We start from the raw sequence: 20060 nt of genomic DNA, 5'->3' as shown, positions 1-20060 counted from the left end.
TTAGACCTCAGTTTAGGGCTTTCAGCTAAAAACTTTGTCTTATCCTGAAAAATGGGTTTCATGAAGGGCTGATTATTTCACATCGATGTTGGAACATGAAGTCCATGTATTTTTAATGGGATCTTAAACTAAAAGTCCCTTATGTTTGATATTTATAATAGACTGGTGCTTTCTTTGTGGAAGGATGGTCCAGCGGTTAGGGAACTAGCCTAGAAGATGCAGGTTCAATTCCCAGGTCTGCTATAGACTTTCTATGTGACCTTGGGTAAGTCACTTTGGCCCAGATCCTTGCAGGAACCCAGATACCACTGTGATCTACAAAACTCCTGCTTGGCTGCTGCCTAATACTGTAGGCACCTAAACTTACTTGGCACCTCACTTGCTGCTGTAAAAGTCCCTTAGGTGTCTAAGTTTTTGCCTCTGGGGATACATGCTGCTGCCTCATTCTAGGCACCCAGACACTTATTTCCTGCCTATTCCCGAGTGCAATCCCAGCAAAAATAAGTGTTTGCCCACCGATGAGGGGCCCAATCTAGTAGATGTGCTCTGAGCACAAATAACATGTCAGGCCCCGTTCAAAAATCCAGCCAGTGTTAGAGATGCACACACTATACATTTTAGCTTTGTGGTTAGAGCACTCATCTGTGATGTAGGAGTCTCAGGTTAAATTTCTTCCTCTGCCTGAGAGAGAAAAAAAATGAATTCACATCTCCCACAAGAGGGCCCTAACCACTGAGTTCTGGGATATACTGATGCAGGGCTCCCTCAGTCTCTCCTATTGAAGCTGTTCCACTCTGTGCCATTCAGTCTCAGGCAGAGAACTGAACGTAGGTCTCCTGGTGGCTGCTGTAACCATTGGGATAAAAGTTATAAGATGAGCGGTGGCAGCACCTTTCAGCTGCTTTGCATGGAGTGTGGCAGGTACCTAATTAATTCACACAGGAATAATTTAGACATGGAAGATGCTGACTCCCAGCGTAGGCTGCCGGCTGCACAAGCAGAGATAGGTGCCTCCTTGCAGCCCAGTTTACAGTGCCTACCTGTGAGAGAGGGGCAGGGTTTAGGACACACCCCTTTCATTAGCATCTCCCATTGGGTAGCCTACGCAGCTCTTGCCAAACATGTTGGCTTTTGTGGATCCGCTCTCTCCCCATTCATTGTATAGGAAGTCTAGGCACGTAACTCAGGCTTTGCAGATCCCGTTGTAGTTTCAGTGATTTTCTAGGCACCTGAAAGTTAGGTGTTGCCATGCCTAAGTCCCTTAGCCTCTCTGTGCCTCAGTTCCCCATCTGTAAAGTGGGGATAATAGTATTTGCCTACCTTACTTGCATATTGTGAGGATAAGTACATTAAAGATTGTGAAGTGCTTTGATATCTGTTGAGGAAAAGTACTATGTATTACTATTTGCTTTTCCCCTCGTTACTTTCTCCTTGAGTCTAGAATCCCTATCTCCTATACTATAATTGTAACGTGCAAGCATTTCACCATCTTTTGCAGCATTAATTATTATTCTGTTACAGAGAGGGTTGAACTATATGGTTTGATGTCACTGTGAGTCCTCTTTTGGCTATATGGCTTTCAGGTCCCTAAATCATCACTGATGTACCCCAATCTATCTCAGATTATGACATATTTTGGAGCTAAAAGTGGACACAATAGGTGTCTTTCAATCCAGTTATTTAAAATTGATTGTTCTTCTAGAGTATATGCTTTGGCAAATAATATGACTGGGCCATGTAAGGGATGCCTATGCTCAAAAGAGAATGGGACGAGAAAGAAGACCCAGCCCCAAAACAGCAAGTGCTCCTTTCTTCCCAAATATTTTAAAAGCTTGGAATAAATTGGGTGTGGAAGCCAGACAAGACTTACCTCCAGGACCTTCAACTTGCACAAATCAATATTTACTTGGCATGTCACCTCAGATCTGATTTTACAACATTGCAGAAGTCATATTTTCACATGGATAATCTGCGCTTGAACAATTTCTCCACTGTATTACACACATAAATGCTGTCCCTTGCCATCACCCATAGGTGTCTCTTCTTTCTACCTATTTGTTTCTTTCAAACATCTAAGAATGTGGAAAAGAAAAAGATTTCCTAAAGTTGTTAGTAAATCTTACTCCCCACTCCCTGCGTATAATTACTGCAAGGCTGCCAGGTCCCTGAAATTCCCCCTCAGCATCCACATGCTACAGCCCCTAGTTCCCCCTGCTTGATTTTCTATACTGATATTGCTATTGTAAGCTGTGTGGTTTGGGATCATTACTGTAGTATAAGGGGCAGGGGGCTTCTGTTTGTTATGGCACTGATGACTGGGGCAGGGGGCTTTTCTGAACTGGAGCTGCAGGTAGGACAGGCAGGTAGCTGAGCTGACTGTTCCTTTGAACTGTCCCCTGGGTCTTCCCAGCATTGGTCTCTCATTCTTCATAACATGACAAACTGAGGCAGAGCAGTGCAGCTAGAAGAGAAAGCAAATGGGAAAAATCAGCCCCCAAACTCAGGTGTACAGCAGTGGGCAATTCCTGGAAATAGTCAGAACCACCAGAGATTGGAGCCAAAATCAGGAAACATAATAGTTGTGAATACGTATGAGACCAATGCAGAGAGTGAGACAATACCTGCCTCTTACTATTTGGGTCCCTTATCCCTATTTTATAGTAGCAAGTGGGACAGGATCTTGTTTTGGAGAAGACTTCTTCCAATTCTTCGGTGCTATATGGATCACCCAGCGGTGATAATTATTGATCTGTTCTTAATTGCATAGGTTTATTTACCACTTCTTGACACACAAGTTCCCACAACGTTCCCCATGTCCTACTTATCAATACATTGTCTGAGCAAAAACAGCACAGTATGTGGACACAGGAGCCTTTTGAGCATTAGAAGGCGTAATATCAGCATCACTAATGTGAGCATAATGAGTTACAGCATGCTAGCCTCAAATCTAAAAAGCCTGGTAAGAACCACATGAGCCAGAAATATGTTTTTTGTTGCTAGATCTGAAAAACATTGCTCTAAAAAAATATCGTCTCCCATTGTCATCAAAACAATTGTAGCTTTAAAGCTGACATCATTATAATTCTAAATTTGTCCTGAGTCATTTTTTCCAAAGGAAGGAATAACGAGAAAGATTAGAGGTATGATCAGAAATCACATATGGGCTGTTGAGTAATGGAACTGTGGCTGTTTACTATTCTGCTGACTCAAGAAAAATTGGGTCAACCAGACTCATCTCTTGTTTCTTCCTCTCAAAGAAACATTTTTAGAATTCATATATTGACATCTAGGGTTGTTGGTTTTTTGTTTAAATGGAACATAAAACAAAAAAGTATCTGTTCACCTGTCTTCTATTGCATGGAAAGAAAATTAATAGAATTGTACTACTGCACTTGTATTATGTTTGGGTGTTAATTTTCTGTATTAAGTTATGTCAATGAAGTCTAAAGTGGATGGACAGGGGATTCTTTTTTAGTGTTTGTGCTGTGCATAAATCTAAATAAGTATTGCTTGTTTTAGTATTTATTGAATGGATATTTCATTTTTAAAAAATAAGTTTCACCAATTTTTAAATTCTGGAGAAAAATACAATGCCATTTTCTTTAAAGTGAACACAATTCAAATGGAAGTGATTATGATACTACCAAGGGTACAATCTGGACAGCTGTGTCCCTTCAAGTTTCCAACCTGGGGTGCCTTTTACACTGTGAGAGCAACCACTCCTGCTCCCAGGTACGCTGTATGAGTGCTATAGCCAGCCACCCACAAATTACACTGCAGGGAAACACCATCAAGATCCCAGTCCCAGACTTTCCCTCAGGAATATGCGTCTTGTACAGCCCAGCACCTTGCCGGACAACACAAACTCATATAAATTCCGTCATTTCATTAATAGAAAATATGCACAAATCTTGTTGTTATCTCAAATGGAGTTTCTCAAGCCCTTCAATCCAAACAAGCTGATTTAGATAAAACAATAAAACAAGTTTATTAACTACAGAAAGATAGATTTTAAGTGACATAAAAGTCAGAGTTGGTTATAAATAAAAGGTAAAATGCAACTAATACCTAACTTAACAAGCTAAGTGAATTCAAGGCACAAAGTCTCTTCACCACGTCTCTCCGTCTGAATGGCTGAACGCCTTTCAATCAGGATCTCTCCACCCACTCCAAAGCTATTTCTTTTGTTCTTCTAGTGTTGTTGATGTCGTGAGTAGAGGTGAGGGGAGAGATCATTTGGGGCATTTGTTCCCCATTTTTATATCTTTTCCTCTTCCTTGAGAATCACTTCCATCTGGGGTTCAGCAGAGAGTAAGTCTCTGGGTATGGGAACTTCCAGCTGTTTCTCTTTGCCAAGATGTAAATTTCTCATTCACATGCCTTTTCCTGTCAAAGAATGGCCACTGAATTCAGTGATGGTCCATTCGATTTCATTGACAACTGGCTAAGGCATCAGTTTGCCTTTTATCTCTGATTTGTGGCAGTTTCCCCAGATTTAGAATATGCATTAGTAACATCATACGATGGAATCTTATAACTTTACCTACAATGTTGCCACATGTATTTTACCAGGACAATAATAATCAGCAAATCGACAGGTTTCAGAGTAGCAGCCGTGTTAGTCTGTATTCGCAAAAAGAAAAGGAGTACTTGTGGCACCTTAGAGACTAACAAATTTATTAGAGCATAAGCTTTCGTGAGCTACAGCTCACTTCATCGGATGCATCCGATGAAGTGAGCTGTAGCTCACGAAAGCTTATGCTCTAATAAATTTGTTAGTCTCTAAGGTGCCACAAGTACTCCTTTTCAATCAGCAAATCATGAGTTTTCAGACGATACCTTACAAGGTATAGTTTCAGAGTAGCAGCCGTGTTAGTCTGTATTTGCAAAAAGAAAAGGAGTACTTGTGGCACCTTAGAGACTAACAAATCTCAAATAAAAGTATAGTTTGTACTAAACGTATCATAGTCTTGAAAAATGGGTGAACATAGGGTACAGCCTGTCACAATGACCCATGAAATTTGTCCTCTGATCGATGAGATATAGGTTGTAATCCATAGGTTGTAATTGTAAGTGTCAATTCCTTGTACTAAATTGGGAGATGTTGCAATGAAGAGAGAAATATAAATAGGAAGCTAAAAGGATTGGAATTATGCTCAGGAAATATGCTAACAAATAATATTGGGTCTGATCCTCAAAGTGTTATATGTGTTTCCCTTGGGGGGAAGAAATCTTGGAGATCCCCACACACCAGTCATTATGGGTTTAAACCCACCATAAAGACTGCAGAACCCTCATAAAATAATCTCATGAAAGGTGCAATTGGATTCACTATTAATTATTGTTATAAAGATACCTGATAGATGTTTCATGCAAACCTGCATCTTTTGCAAAATATGAAATGTGTTGTGCTACATGGTCAATGTTTAAATAATTGAACACAATTATTATTCCTAGCCTCCCCACCACAGATGATGCCAGTGCACTGAAAAATAACAAAGTAGCCTAACGGCAGCTCTGGCACAAAATACCTTTGACTGATTCCCAGCCTGTTTCTTGCTGCTTGGATTGGCAGGGACCAAAGTAAATATAGAGGCAATTGTCTCAGCCATAAGAAAGGAAGGGATCCAAGCACTGCTTTCCTCAAACAATTCCAAAAGAAACTCTACAACTTCAACTCCCACAAACCCACCCTAGGGACCTTGTACATGCTTCTCACGATACACAAACAAAGAACACATCATATCTAGCCATTGCACTCTTACGGAAGGAACATCAGAACTCTGAAACCATCCTCAAACCACCGACCACACAAAGGGCCAGTTTCCTCCAGAACAGAACCAACTTCCTCCAGAAACTCTACATTAACAACCTCTCTCAGGATTCCATCCTTGTCACTGTGCATGACACCTCCCTATACACCAACATAGCATCACTGCCTGCCTCAAATATCTACAAGGCAATAAAACACTCAGATATCCACACCAAACACACTGCCAAACGCAGTCGTTTCATCCTCACCGAAAGTAACTTTACATTCATCAAGCACTTTGTTCAAACCATGGGAACAGTCATGGGTATGGGGATGGCTCCCCAGTATGCTAATCTCTTCATGAACCATTTTAAGAAAGAATTTCTGGACAAACGCACCATGAAACCAATGATAAACCTGAGATACTTCAATGATCTTTTCATCCTGTGGACAGATGACAAACTTCCTCACAGATGTCCACCACAACTTCAGAAACTGTCACCCATGCATCATACTGTCTCTAGAACACTCCCACACCAGCATCAACTTCCTGAATGCCATGATCAGCTTCAACAATGGAACCCTATGACAACTATGTACAAGAAATTCATGGATCACCATACTTACTTCAACAGGTCCAGTAACCAACCTAGATACACTAAGAAAACTATTATCTACAGCCAGGCATTCAGATATCAGAGAATATGCTCCAAGGAGAAAGTCTGGGATACACACTTTAACCCACTTAAAACCACCTTCGCCAAACAAGGACACTCCACCAGAGAAGTAGATCACATCATGGAACAGCCCACCCAAATCCCACCCTCCCCCAAATCTGCTTCCATACAGAAAAAAACCCCACTGACTGCATGCCCCTTGTAGTCACCTACCACCCCATGCTGGAACTCATGAGGGGTATCATTAAACAATTACAACCCATACTTGATGAGGACCACAGCCTCAAAGAAATATTTCCCGAACCCCCTTTTCTGGCCTTTAAACAACATATTTGCTGAAATTAAAAAAAAACACTTCCTGGAGCAGACACCTATGATGGACAATTTAAGCTCACATGGTTTGTTTCACAAAGCTATAAGCAACTGAACACAGTCTTATAAGACAACATGTCCAGCAACCTTAAGTATAGGTGTTGCTACCAGCTATGCCTGTAACATGCACACGTATGTGTGCAAACCCCCAGCCCTTAAACCTTACTTTTGTGTCAAGGGTGTATTACACACAATCCCAACAGCAGCTGCACCACTGGGGAGTGCTCTGTACAGATAAACGTGTGGGACTGAGACCATTGTGTACTCTGTGCAAGGCCTGCATGGACGAATTCAATGCTACTCCACTAGCAGAGTGGTGCCCACAAAGGGTCCCTGCTTCTCTAACTGGGACATCCATTGGTTAAAGTTTTAACAGGGAAGAAATCACACAGAGCATTGGCGCATATGCTGCCAAGCAATCCACCCTGGTCATAGTTCTGAGCAGAAACTGGATTTTTTTTTATTCATGGGAAATGCCACATATTTGGGGGGGGGGAAATCCATTCAAAAAAGAATGAAAACAATTTTTTTTTTTGAAATTTCCTCTAAAGTGAAATTCCAAAGAAAACCATCATTTGGGGTCAATTTAAATGTTTTGTACCAGTTTTGACTTTTTATTATTCTTTTGTTTTAATGTATAATAGAAAACAAAATCCAAAAATAAAATAAAAAAATCCTTTGGAAAATTCCTGACCAGCTCTACCCAACAGCCATAGAAAAGCAGCCTGCTCTGATGGTTCCAGTCCAAGGTGAAGCCACCTGGGCCCTGAAAGCAGGCTGTTAAGGAAAGCATGAATAGCGCCACGGATTCACACACACACTCACACCCCACCAGGGTCAGGGCAGCTAGCGCCTGGCAAACTGGAAGCTGCCCACAGCTTTTTGAGGGCTGAGTTTTAGGCAGATCGCAGCTGACACGGGCAGCAGCAGCAGCAGCTCGCTGGGTTTGTCCCGTCACTTGTTCTTTCTCCCTTCTCGGGGAATGGAGTCAGGAGAGGCTGGGCCGGGAAGCAAAGCGGGGGCTCCGCGACACAGGCAAAGGGGATAAGGCCAATGAAAGGGAGCCCCCCTGCACCCGCTGACACGCCCGCTGCGCCCACGTACAATGCAACACGCGTGACACGCGCTCTACGCACAACAATGCACACGCTGACACACTGCACACACTCTCCACGTGCAGGCTGGCACACTAGCCTAGTGCCCACACAGAGCCGGTGCACCCACGCGGCGCGCTTTGCGGACACTGAGCTGAGTCCAGCTGCTGCTCCCGACACGGGCATGGGGGAAGAAGGGGCCAGTCTCGCTGGGATCCCCCCCTCCCCGACACGCAGCCGGAGAGACCCTGCTGGGCGGAGCTGATTGGTCACATGACAGCCGCCCAACCCCCCCCCCCCCTCCAGCCAGGGGCTGCTCCTGACTCGCAGCCGAGGGGTGGGGGGAGCTGTGTCGGGGGAGGGGAGGGGAGATGGGGGGGTTGAAATGCAAACAGCGGCAGATTAACAGTAGGACCCCCAGCTTCCTTCACCTCCCCCCCAGAGGGTCCCCCTAGCCACGCGCACCTGCTGCTGCTGCCCCCTCTTTGTGCAGTGCAGGTGTCCCCTCTCCCGGGCCCCCACCCCACTGTGACATCACACTCCCTCTCGCGAGGCATGATGGGAGAATCCCAATGTTTTCCAACAGATGCTCTAAGAAGAGCAGCAGATTAAAGCAATTGCAGGAGCGAAGATTTTGTTATTGGGTGGCAGGGAGGGGGGTAAGGGGGAGGGGAGAGCCCAGTTCCTGCCAGCCCCCCACGGAGCAGCACGAAAGCAGCCCCCCCTGAGCTGCACCGAGAGAAAGTTCGCCAATGAGTGGCCATAGGAGCCCAGGGCATTAGGGGCATCTCTGCGGCTGCTGGATGGTGCAGGTGGGGAGCATTGACGGGAGCTGGCGGAAGGAGGCCGGGGAAGATGCTGCCCCGGCTGGGGCTGCCTGGCTGAAGCTGCTGGCGCTCGGGACTCCAGCCCCCGCTTCCCCATTGTGACCTTGGCTGCCTCCCCTTCCATGAGCGCCTCGTCCTCCCCTCGCCTCTGAGCCCCCCCATGGCTGCAGCGGAAGAAGGGACTGGCTGTTTTCTCCCCAGAGGCAGGTCTCAGAGTGACCCCAGCATCCTCACGGACTGCGCTGCCCCTGAAGCCGGAGAGATCCCAGGTAACGCCCCCCACCCCCTACAACAGAGCCGGGGGAAGAGGGGAGCGGAAAGAGACTGGGGGGGGGGGCGGCGCACAGGGGTCCCCTCTGCCATCTGCTGCAACCCTGCCCGCCCAGGCCCGGCAGGAAATTAGGGGCATAATCCCCGCCGTAAATCCTGACAGGGGCTTTATAGCTGCAAACACGATTGCCTCCGAGAGCCTCGCTGGTGCTTGGCGAGACCGCGACTGCCTGCGAACTCAGCGCGCACCGGGGAGGGGAGGAGCGGGGCTGAGATCAGAGCCTCCCCCTGGAGCCCAGCCTCGGCTGCGGGCGGGCAGGCGTTTCTCAGCCCAGTAACGGCCCTGGTGGGGACCAGCGCAGGTGGCAGCCTTGTGGGGAGGTGCTTTAGCACAGGGGGGCTGGACAGTCTCCCCCCTCCCCCAGCCAGTCCTCGCTATGGGGCGAGCAGGGCAGGGATCCAGCCGAGACTGAAGTTCTTGCACCCAGGGAGAGGCCCTGGAGGGAGGAAGGCAGAGTGGCTGGATTTAGAAGCTACAGTACTAACTGCTGTGGGCACTACTCCTACCTAGGCCAGTGATTAATTCTGTGATTCAGGCTTATGCAGAGCTGATTTATTACTGGGAGGTCCAATACAACAGAAGGGAACAGGCTGTTTAGGGGGGATCACCCTAGAGACAGGAAGAAGCAGAGTAATAATTAAAATCCCCCCCCCCAAGTAATTTTCACTTCATAAAGAGAAGTATAATCTTCTTAATGAAGGGTAGTGGCAGAGGGGACTGAGGCACTCCTATCCAATCGCCCTATTCTATTTAAAAATGAAAGTGAATTATTTCACCAGCACCACTAACAAACATTTTCAGCTTACAGAGTAGCAGCTGTGTTAGTCTGTATTCGCAAAAAGAAAAGGAGTAGTTGTGGCACCTTAGAGACTAACAAATTTATTTGAGCATAAGCTTTCGTGAGCTACAGCTCACCTCATCGGATGCATTTTTTTCAGCTTAGCTTCACTTTGAAGAATTCTTCCATTAAATACGGATGTCTTTAGTGGTGACTGTATAATTTCAAATTGCCAATATAAAATGATGATGATCCTTTGGGATAAAGAAAAGGTTGGCTTTGTTGGGGGAAGATTTCTTCTAGTCAGCTCAAAAACTCCACATAGCTTGAATGTGATGTGACTGCAAGGAAAGGCCTAACGCCAAGCAACTCATTTATGAGCTGTAAGGTTTCTTTGTGAGGGTTATTGACACAGGGAATGATTAAACAAAACAGGGTAAGCTGTGTGGTTTCTACCACCATGAGACAATGAAAGATGTGTAAATCCTAGCAGCCCAATATATTGAATTCTAAACATAGAACTCAAAGCTAAAGGAAGCCAGTGGAGAGGTGCCTCTTGAATTAAATGGGTTTTAGATCAGGTCTTAGTTCCTTTTTTGCAGATTGCGATTAAACACTCCTAGCCTTCTTTGATTGGTCTGCTTGCCAAAAATCATTCCCAGAGAAGCAGAATATACGTTAATAATTATGGCAGAGTCCTGTGGCACCTTATAGACTAACAGATGTATTGGAGCATAAGCTTTTGTGGGTGAATACCACCATACATGCATCTGACAAAGTGGATATTCACCCACGAAAGCTTATGCTCCAATACATCTGTTAGTCTATAAGGTGCCACAGGACTCTTTGCCGCTTTTACAGATCCAGACAAACACGGCTACTCCTCTGATAGTTGTTAATTATGACAATTTTAAGTCTGATTAGCTTTCCTTATCAAACAATTCTGAATAGCTTTGTAGCTCTCAACTAGATAAAACAATGAAATTAATGGACATGATAGAGGATTTCTCGGATGCCCAATTGTGGTTGTACCCCACATAAAGGGAACAAAGGATGCCTCAAGCAGAAGGTCTAGCACTTCATGTTAAAGGGACAGTACTCACTGAAAGAGAGGAATGTATGCTTCTGCTATTTGATTTCTGAAGGAAAAATTATATGCATACTATCTAATTTCAGCCCTTTCTTGTATATTTCAAAAGAAAAATCAATCAATCAATATGGGAAACAGCAAATGCTACAGACAATCTAATTTTTAAAATCTATTTGATATAAGGGAAAATAAACACACTTTTTTGAAAAGAGGTACTGTTAGAGCACATTTTCTTCAATGAAAATTCCATAATTTAAGACCAAACATCCCAGTGGCATGGCAGCTGGTGCACAAAGTATGCAAAAAACCTACCCCCTCCAAAAAAATACTGCAACAGTATTACAAAAGCAAACAAAAGGCAACAATACCTATAGCCTGTGTATAGTGTTGTATCATGTAGATTAAGGAAACCCTACATAAATTTGTTTTACTTTTCCATGTAATTTACAGGTATGGATTTTGTTACAAACAGTTACATTGTTTGGTAAACATCTGATGTTTTCAGTATTAGTATTACCTTATCTGCAAAATTACATTTTTTTGCCATCTAATATGTGGACAAATTGTTTTTGTCTTGGTGTTTCAAAGATTTAAGCATAATTTATGCCAGGTTATGAATTAGCTGTCATCCTACATAGTTACATTTTCATCTTACTTCCTTACTAACAGAAAGAATAATAATTTGATTTTATGTTTAGTTCTAAAATCAAACACACATCTATGGACACAGTCAAAATAACGTTTAGAGCTCATCATTCTACAGTATAATGCTCACATATACATCCCAATCCTGCTTCCATTTAAGCCTTGCTTTAGACATTTCAACTTTTAGGTTTCTGAACTGTATTTAAAAGTAGTTTCCTAGTTTAAAAGTAGTGGCCTAGTTAAAAACTAAGGCCAAAAGAGAGATTATTTATACTTCAAGTTATACAGACAAATGTGCCAATAGCAAAGTAAAATTCTACAAAATGATTTACAATGTTTACATAAATATGATTTTTAAAGATATGCATGGAAAACTTTAGCATCACAACATAAATCATGTACACAAAAAGTAATAAGCATGGGTGTGAAGTACTCTTTGAATGAATTAGGGGGTTTGTGATCTAATAAGAGTTAGAGGATGATGCTTAAAAAGAGCAGTTATCCATGTAATTGGGCAGTTCACCTAACCAAATGGCTTTTATAAAGGAAGATAACCTCTATCACATCACTGACCTTGGCAATAGCACAAGGGTAATATTTATTCAAGGATGAATTGTGGGGAAAAAAAATCCAATAAGTTAGGCACAAACAGGCTTTCCGTCAGCACCTGGCATATAAATTTGTTCTTGGATCAAACCCTGACTGAGGTCAGTACTGAAACACTGTCACCCTGACCTTGTGCTAGTGTTCCAGTTTTTCCCTTGGTGGGGGGACACAGTGAGTATTTAAAATTTATTTATTTATTTATTTTTGGCCATGAAGACTTGGATTTAATTGAACAACTGGAGGACTGAGCGGCCTTCTGCTCCAACATTTACTTGGCTGTGCCTATCTGGGAAAATGTATCATGATAGAAAATGTGGCAACAGATATTAGTTAACATGTTTTCTAGAGTTTCATTTCCCCCGTGTAGCCATGGCCTTTGTTTAAACAAGTTGCATATCCCTCCTCTTGATCTATGAAGTCCCAGTATGAGTGTTTTTTTGCCCCATCATTAGCCATGAGTATGTGCAGTGACACTGACATCAGAAGATGCAGAGGCAATACTCTAATTTTCCATCCATCCATCCAGGAGAGCTCAGTTCTGGGGCACTATCAGATTTTCAGTGAGCTCCTGCTTTTTACGGAATTTTACAGCCAAGTTGAATGAGGCACAGCAAGACTATATACTTGCCCAAGTCATATAGCGAATCAGTGACTCAGCTGGGACGAGAGCCCAGAATGCTTCAGATAATCACTAGACTATATCTCCTTCTGGCTGATTTGGACAAGTCAAATAGCAGATTCAGGGACTTTCCTATGAACAGATTGTGCTGAAAGTCTTTTGCCCTATGTTAGGAAACCATCTAGTTGGAACTGAAGTCTGTCTTTTTGGGCTGGGATACTACTTGGAGCCAAATCCTCTGAAAGATTTCCCCAGGTCTGGGATAACTTATCCTTTTTTTCTTTATGTGATTAAAAAACAAGCTCCTTCTTCCTGTGTGAGGAAGGGACGTCTAAAGTCCTAACTGGCCAGACTCAATGCAGATACTAGGAGAACTTGCTTGTGCAAATAGTTTCAGGGCTTGATTTTCAGAAGTGCTGAGCACCCACAATTCTGGCTGATGCCATTTGGAGCTGCAATTGGTTATTATCTCTGACAAAAATCAGGCCCATATTTATAGCGTGCATTTTTTTTAAATACAGTATTCTCTGTACTAATGAAAAGTTATTACCTTGATTTACTACACAATTACAGCAAATGCACAGGCCAGTGCTAAATTCGATTCCAAAATCTGCTTTGTAAAATTGTTTTTAAAATGATATGTTAACAGCATATTATAAAATGTTCATACAGCAAATAAAATACATGATGTTCAGTACATGTAGACAACAGGTTTAACAGTAACATGTGTTACTAAATAACAGGCCTACAAATCTGCTGATAATTAAACCCTTCACATGCCTTTAATTAATAACAACTCCTTGCAGTGATCTTTTAGCATATGACAGCCGTGGTCTGAGAATGAAATGTAGGTTTTGTCTGCAGTGGGCATCATTACCAAGTGGACATTTCCTAGCTGCAGTAGTACGTTTAACAAGTTTAAATGTAAGGAGTGCTGCAAGTAGTGTTGGTAAAGTGATGGGTTGGGTTTTTTTTTTTTAAGTGGAGCCATCTGTATTTGAATTTCCTTTTTCATGATAAAATACGTGCATTTTGGGTTGAGATGCTGTGAACTCTTGTACCACCAGTGAGCTCAAGTGACTAGGTTCTTGAAAGCTGGTGAATTTTATGCCCTGGTGAGAATGACTAAAATATTGCAAATGTAGGGCCTGATCTGTCAATCTTCACTCAGCCATGTCTGGGGCACGGGTCACTTGCTGGTTTGTACTAGAGTAACTGGTGGATTCTTTTCAACTTGAAGTCTTTCGGTCAAGATTGGAGGATTTCAGCCAGACCTTATGGGCCTATTGCATGTGTGGGTGGGTGGGGTTCTGTGGCCTGCAACATGCAGGCGGTCAGACTGATAGACTTTAAAGCCAGAAGGGACCACCATGGTTATGAGTCTATGTTGTCCCATTAAGATCGGTGGGACTTTTTTGCTGAGTAAGAAGTGAAAGGGCCCAGGTGATTAAGAGCACATTCTAAACTTGAAAGGCCCATAGAAATTCCTCTAACTACACATGGAGCTTCCTTGCACGAAGATGCTTGGAATCCAGTCCAGCCCATTAATCTTATGTACAGAACACATCTACACCATGATCTCATTCAGAAAGAGAATTTTGTTTGTTAGTGCAGCATGCTCAGTGCTGGAGCACTGCATCAGATAGAGGAGGACCACCCCCACCAACTTTACCCATTAGGTGAGGATCTGACAGGTGTTTTCAAAAATAGGACCAGTAGATGTTTAAACAGGGCACAATTCTACAAAAGTGTTTAGGACATCAAGCAAAAACTACATATCCTATTGCAACTTCAGGGGCATTTAAGTAGACAGCATTTAATTATAAATTAAGTTGAAAGCTGGCAAGAACACTATGGTTAAGCACCCTGGCTCAAGAGAAGATAAATGGTGAGGGAAATCTGATTCAAGTCACAGAAGATAGAATCACACAGGGAAAGATGGTGACAACAAAGACTGAAGCAATCCTATAAGTCATTTTATGTGGCTTACACCCATCTCCCACCACCCCCGAAAAAAAATGTTTGGGAGAAAGAGGCCATAGAAGAAAACATCTGGAATTTAAGAGACAAACCAGATCTTAAGATCCTGCAACTGTCTCTCAAACAGATTGTGAAGCTGAAATAGCTCCTTCATTGTACATTTCCAGCAATCAAAGGGAATCGGAGAGACTGGTAGCCTCATTTGGGTCTTAGATCATTAAAAAATGGAACTTCACAAAAAAAAGAGAGCAAATTAATGACAAAGCTTAACTGGGGAAGAAAGAAGACAACTATAATAAAATGAGAGTCTACCCACCCAACAATTTAGATGCTGGGACTATGGGTCCTACAGAATGAAAGAAACCTAATTTGTAGAAGGGCACTATTATGCCAGGCGCCACTTACAAAACTATCAAGCTAAAGAATTCTTTTTCAGAATTGACACAATGTTCTTCTTCAGTAACAGATACTCTTGATCCACCCTACTAATGGTCCATTGTACCTTACCCTTTGTCCAGTGGAAAACCAAGGAGCTATTGTGGAACTAACAGTAGTGTTGGATCTCTCAGCTTCTGTATCAGCTGAGAGCATCAGATTCCTAAGTTCTAGGAGTAGAAGACAGATATGCCTCATACATGTCAACATAAAACAGTGCCGTAAGCTCAAGCACTGAGCCTGTTGAAGACTCTTAGTCAATACACATGGTGAATTCTTTCAGTTGCACAATAACTCATGCTGATGTGCCCAAAATCTCACTATATATGGAACATCTGTGTTCCAGATACACACAGCTGTGTGCATGCCAAAAGTTGGTCCAGCCACATAAATAAAAGCAACTAATGTGATGAACATTAAGGCTGGGATTGGAGGGAGAGCCATTAGAAAGTCTACAATACAACCTCTTGTACCCCTCGTTTTTCCTTTATCACCTGTCATCATTCAGAAGATGCTGTGTCAAGAGACCTTAGTGAAGTTAGGCAGTCTCTTTGCCAGACTGCTCAAAAGGTGAGAGAAACTAGATTTTTTCCTCATTTTATGTTGTCTCTTTTATGTTGAGGGAGGCATTTATTATTGCTTAGTACAGCACAATAGAAAAAACATTAGGACACCAGTTATAACTCAACCAAACTCTTTAGGGAAAGTCATGAGGAAATTGAACAGCCAGTACAGAAATACTCTTCATCTGTCTGTCTGTTTTTGTAGGCATTACATACACTAGATATGCCGTTGCACTTCCTTTTACAACCCTACTGTGGGTTCCTCTGGCCTCTTCTGGGTTGATGTAGAGTGCTCAGGTTTTAGGTTAACATTCATTGCTGTTCTGATTTGTTCCTCCATATTCATTTTGATGAGTCTGGTAGCATTGGAAAACATTGTAAACATTAAACATGTGCTGAAGACCTATCAAAATCTATGGGAGGGTGAGTGTGTCAGGGATGGGAAATTAGTGCATGGTGCTGTGCCAGATCTGTGGCTGGCACGGCAGTCCCTTAGACCAGGGACCATTTAGGTCTAATTCTGATCTGTCCAATACGTCAAGTAGATTTTCAAATAGATTAAAATGGTCATAAATCACAGCTAATTTAGAGTTTAAATACTTCAATTGCCTTCTCCCCAAGCTGAATGATCCCTGTTTCATCAGGTCTCCATGAACCAGTGCATTCTGTTTCTTTGCTCTGTGTTGTACTCCTTTCACCTTATCTATATTTTTCATCAATTAAGTTGGCACAAACTGGGCCCTTTACTCCAAATGTGGACAAACCAGAGGTCTGTAAAGATAGTTTCTTTGGAAAGCAACATGCCCTTCAATATAGGCCAGCATTTTAGCCTTCTTCATTGTCACTGTCCACTGAACTGAAAATGCCCCCGTCAATAGATGTAGATCCTTTCCCTCCAGTTACTAAGTAATTCATTCCCATCTAAATTAAACTGCTTGGGCAGCATCTTTACTTCAGTTTATTTGAACACAATTAATTCTTAGATGCGTGAAATGTCATGATTCAACTCAGAGTCCTTTCACCTAGACTATGAATGTTCTTCTGGAACTCACCCACAGGCCCGTATGTTTTAACCATACCACTGAGTTTAGGGACCACACCTACAAAGATTTTTTTACTGCACCTCTCTTATTTCTGCATTTGAAGCTAGTGGAACTATGTCCAGAAGTACAAACCTTCATAGGGGTTTACACATGAGTAAAAATATGCATGATAGTAATTTATCTGCATATTTAATAATCACATATTCCCTCTGCATCTAGTGCATTAATACAACAGTTTTAAAATCCAGCTCCCACTAGAGAACCCTGAAGAGCTCCTCCTTGCTGGTTTGCATGAATAGATGCCCTTAACTCAAGACCTCTGCTTTCTTCCCACTATCCAGTTTTTATCATCCTCACCTAACCCATACTTAAGAAGTCAAATCAGAACGTGGTAGAAGCTGTAGACTTTGAAGTCTTAATGCTGCTTTTACAGCAGTTGAATGAGATTCATGAATATATATATTATTCATGGGGTTTGTTATTTTAAAACTTCTTATGCCGAGACGGTTTCCGGAGTTGGGACATTAGGCAGCTAGCTAGATATTAGATAAGTCTAGTGTTCTGTAAGTGAAATATAGAACTGCATGTAAGAAATGTGTTTTACATTTCTCTTTTATTCTAATCCCAAATTTGCCAGTAGTTTGAATGTTACAGAGTAGCTATTTAATACATCTAAAACTGGATATCCAAGATGTGGAAATACTGTATCATATCATTGCTGGTAATCAGAGTTTCACATGTTATCTCAGCACACACAATAGCCTCATGAAAATAGTTGTAATATTGTTTTAGGATTTGTTTGCTTCTGTGGAGCCTTCTGCATCCGTAGTGACCCACGAGGACCCTCTATTTTCACTCACACCCTCCCCCCCTTTCCTTTATATCACCACCACATTTTTCATAACAGAAGGAAGACTGGACAGAATTCCTCTTGGAGCCTGGCAGTGTTTCTCTTAAATTGACACAGGGTGCTGCTGAAAGCATGCATTCCCTCCCCCCTCTCCCGCCGCACAAGCGCTGAGCATGCTGTTTCTTGGCTCAGTTACCTCCACTTTGACCATCCTCTTGCAAGCAAAGCATGTGGAGCATAGGATTGGGTCCAAATGCGGGTGTCTGAGGTTAGACTAGATAGCTCAATCCAGGCCTATCACATAGGGGTGAAAAAACATTGTTTCTAGGCAACTGGGCTAGCACTTTGAGCTCTAACATCATTTGTTTCCTTTGTTGGTTCAGATTTGATTTGGCAAATAACTAGTGCGAGTGCCTTTTGAATATTTCATCTCTTCTTGTTCCAATTGCTGCCTTCTCCTTGCACCATAAGAATGAACTCAGTCATGGGCATACAAGTGGCTTTCTTTTCCTTTACCTCTCAGCTGCAGCTTCAATATTATGGCATTGATGCCAAAGGCAGCATGGATGGCATTACACACTGTGAAAACAATGCATGGTGTTTTCAAAGGCAGTCAGCGATGACAAAGAGAAACAGAGGATGTCTAGCTACTACATTTACATGTTTCAATGAAAATAAGTTCTTAACACAAATCTTAACAGACAAGCTTCAAAATGAATATCAAATAAAGCCCCTTTTCTTTCAAAGCTGCAATAATCACATACACTACACAAGGAATTACTGGCCTCTGCTGTGTAGTCCTCTACAAAGAGCATTTCTGTCTGTTCCCCTACTTGAACACTTCAAAAGGTTTCCATGCTTCATAACAGGGAATGGACAGAGCTGCAAAAAATCAGATGATTTGGGGTCACATCCCACAGACACAACTACTCTCATTGGTGGTGTTAATTATATTACACTAGTGCCTCAACTGAGAGAAGACTAATTGCGCCAGGCACTGTACACACACATAATAAGAGAGAGTCCCTGCCGTAAGTAGTTTGCAATCTAAAGTCAGCCCAAAGGGTAGAATAAAGAAAGCCATTGTCCCATTTTAAAGATGGGGAACTGAGTTCCAGAGAGATTAAGCCATTTGTCCAAGGTCTCACAGGCAGTCCGTAGTAGAACTGGGAAAGGAAGCCTGGTTTCCCAAGTCTTAGTAGTGCCTGAACCCCAAGATCATCCTCACACTGAATGGGACTACTCACACGAGGAAAGTTAATGACTTGCTTAGGTGTCTGATGACTGGTCTATGTTTGTAACTCAGAAATACATAACTTGTAAGAGAGAAACGGTGCCAAGGAGGAGGAGTGAGGAGGAGAAAAGAAAAACACCCAAGATTGAAATAAATATATATTATTGCACACACGCACACGCACACGCACTCTGCATTTTCTGGTTCTGTGATTTCCTGCATGATTGATAAAAGGTCTATAAGTTTTGATTAGTTAGGAAAGAAGAATTTATGGCATTCTGCTCCCAAGAGTCTGATTCAGCATCAGAGAAGTCCATCAATATTCATGGGCAGGTATATTTGTGAACAAGTCACTGATCCCACACCACAAGTAAAGTTAAAGCTGGAAAAAGCCAACTGAAAACTTTTCTATTTGTTAAAACTCTTGATCTACAGATTCAGTCTCTGCTCAATAGTGTTGCATCTGCTTGAAAATAAGGAACCAGCAAGCACTATTGATAACATAGTAAGAGCTGCAATTCAAAGGGCATTGGATCAGTCCCATGCAAAGTATCTCAGGATCAGATCCCATGTGAGAGAGAACATAACAGAATGGAAGTTTCACCCTGAGCTGCAAGGGAGCTGTATCAGTTTGTGAAATGTGTTTGTATTAAAAACAAAACAAAACACAACAATGTTCCCTAAAGCTGCTCTTTACATTGTATTTTTAACCCCTTAAAATACCTGACTCCATGATATTTTAAATAGATTTTTTTTTGAAGTTATACATTTTAATCCCGATTTTCATTTGATGACATATATAGGGCATATAAGTCAAAAATAAAAGTTAGAATAAATTGAGTTTTGAAGGGCAGATGATTAGAAACAGGAATTTTAAATAGCCAATGGGGGAAAATAGCTTTAATAAGTGTCTGAAATTCCAAGTACCATGTTTCTTTAAATGTGCATGTCTATATGTTTGTACAGCACCTTGCACAATGGGATCCTGATCCATAACTGGGGCTACTACACACTACTGCAATACAATAATATATTATATACAGGACCAAGTTTTCCCCAGGGGACTCCATCTAATGTTGTTGCTGATGTTTTTGTTTTCCCCTCTCAGAACCACCTTTGCAAATTTCATTTTGTAAACTACTTGCGCATTTCTTACACCTGGAG

The 20060-nt window shown here is 42.2% G+C and overlaps 1 protein-coding gene across 4 annotated transcripts in view; it reads left to right on the top strand.

The window, feature by feature from the left end:
- Nucleotides 1–8438: 8438 nt before the first annotated feature.
- The window catches only part of PHACTR3 (phosphatase and actin regulator 3), a 148822-nt gene continuing 137200 nt past the window's right edge, over nucleotides 8439–20060 (top strand). For 2 of the 4 annotated variants that reach the window (XM_038370539.2, XM_038370537.2), the window contains exon 1: nucleotides 8439–8991. In XM_038370539.2, the coding sequence (XP_038226467.1) occupies nucleotides 8883–8991 (109 nt within the window). In that variant the 5' untranslated portion in view covers nucleotides 8439–8882. Of the gene's footprint in view, nucleotides 8992–15714; nucleotides 15777–20060 lie in introns of all 4 variants that reach the window. The other 2 variants (XM_043496094.1, XM_043496092.1) reach the window with 2 other exon arrangements.

The sequence above is a fragment of the Dermochelys coriacea genome, chromosome 13 (genome assembly GCF_009764565.3).
Source record: "Dermochelys coriacea isolate rDerCor1 chromosome 13, rDerCor1.pri.v4, whole genome shotgun sequence".
NCBI classification, from domain to species: domain Eukaryota; kingdom Metazoa; phylum Chordata; order Testudines; family Dermochelyidae; genus Dermochelys; species Dermochelys coriacea.
The sequence above is the reverse complement of the archived record's forward strand: the minus strand, read 5'-3'. Positions and strand labels throughout refer to the sequence as shown.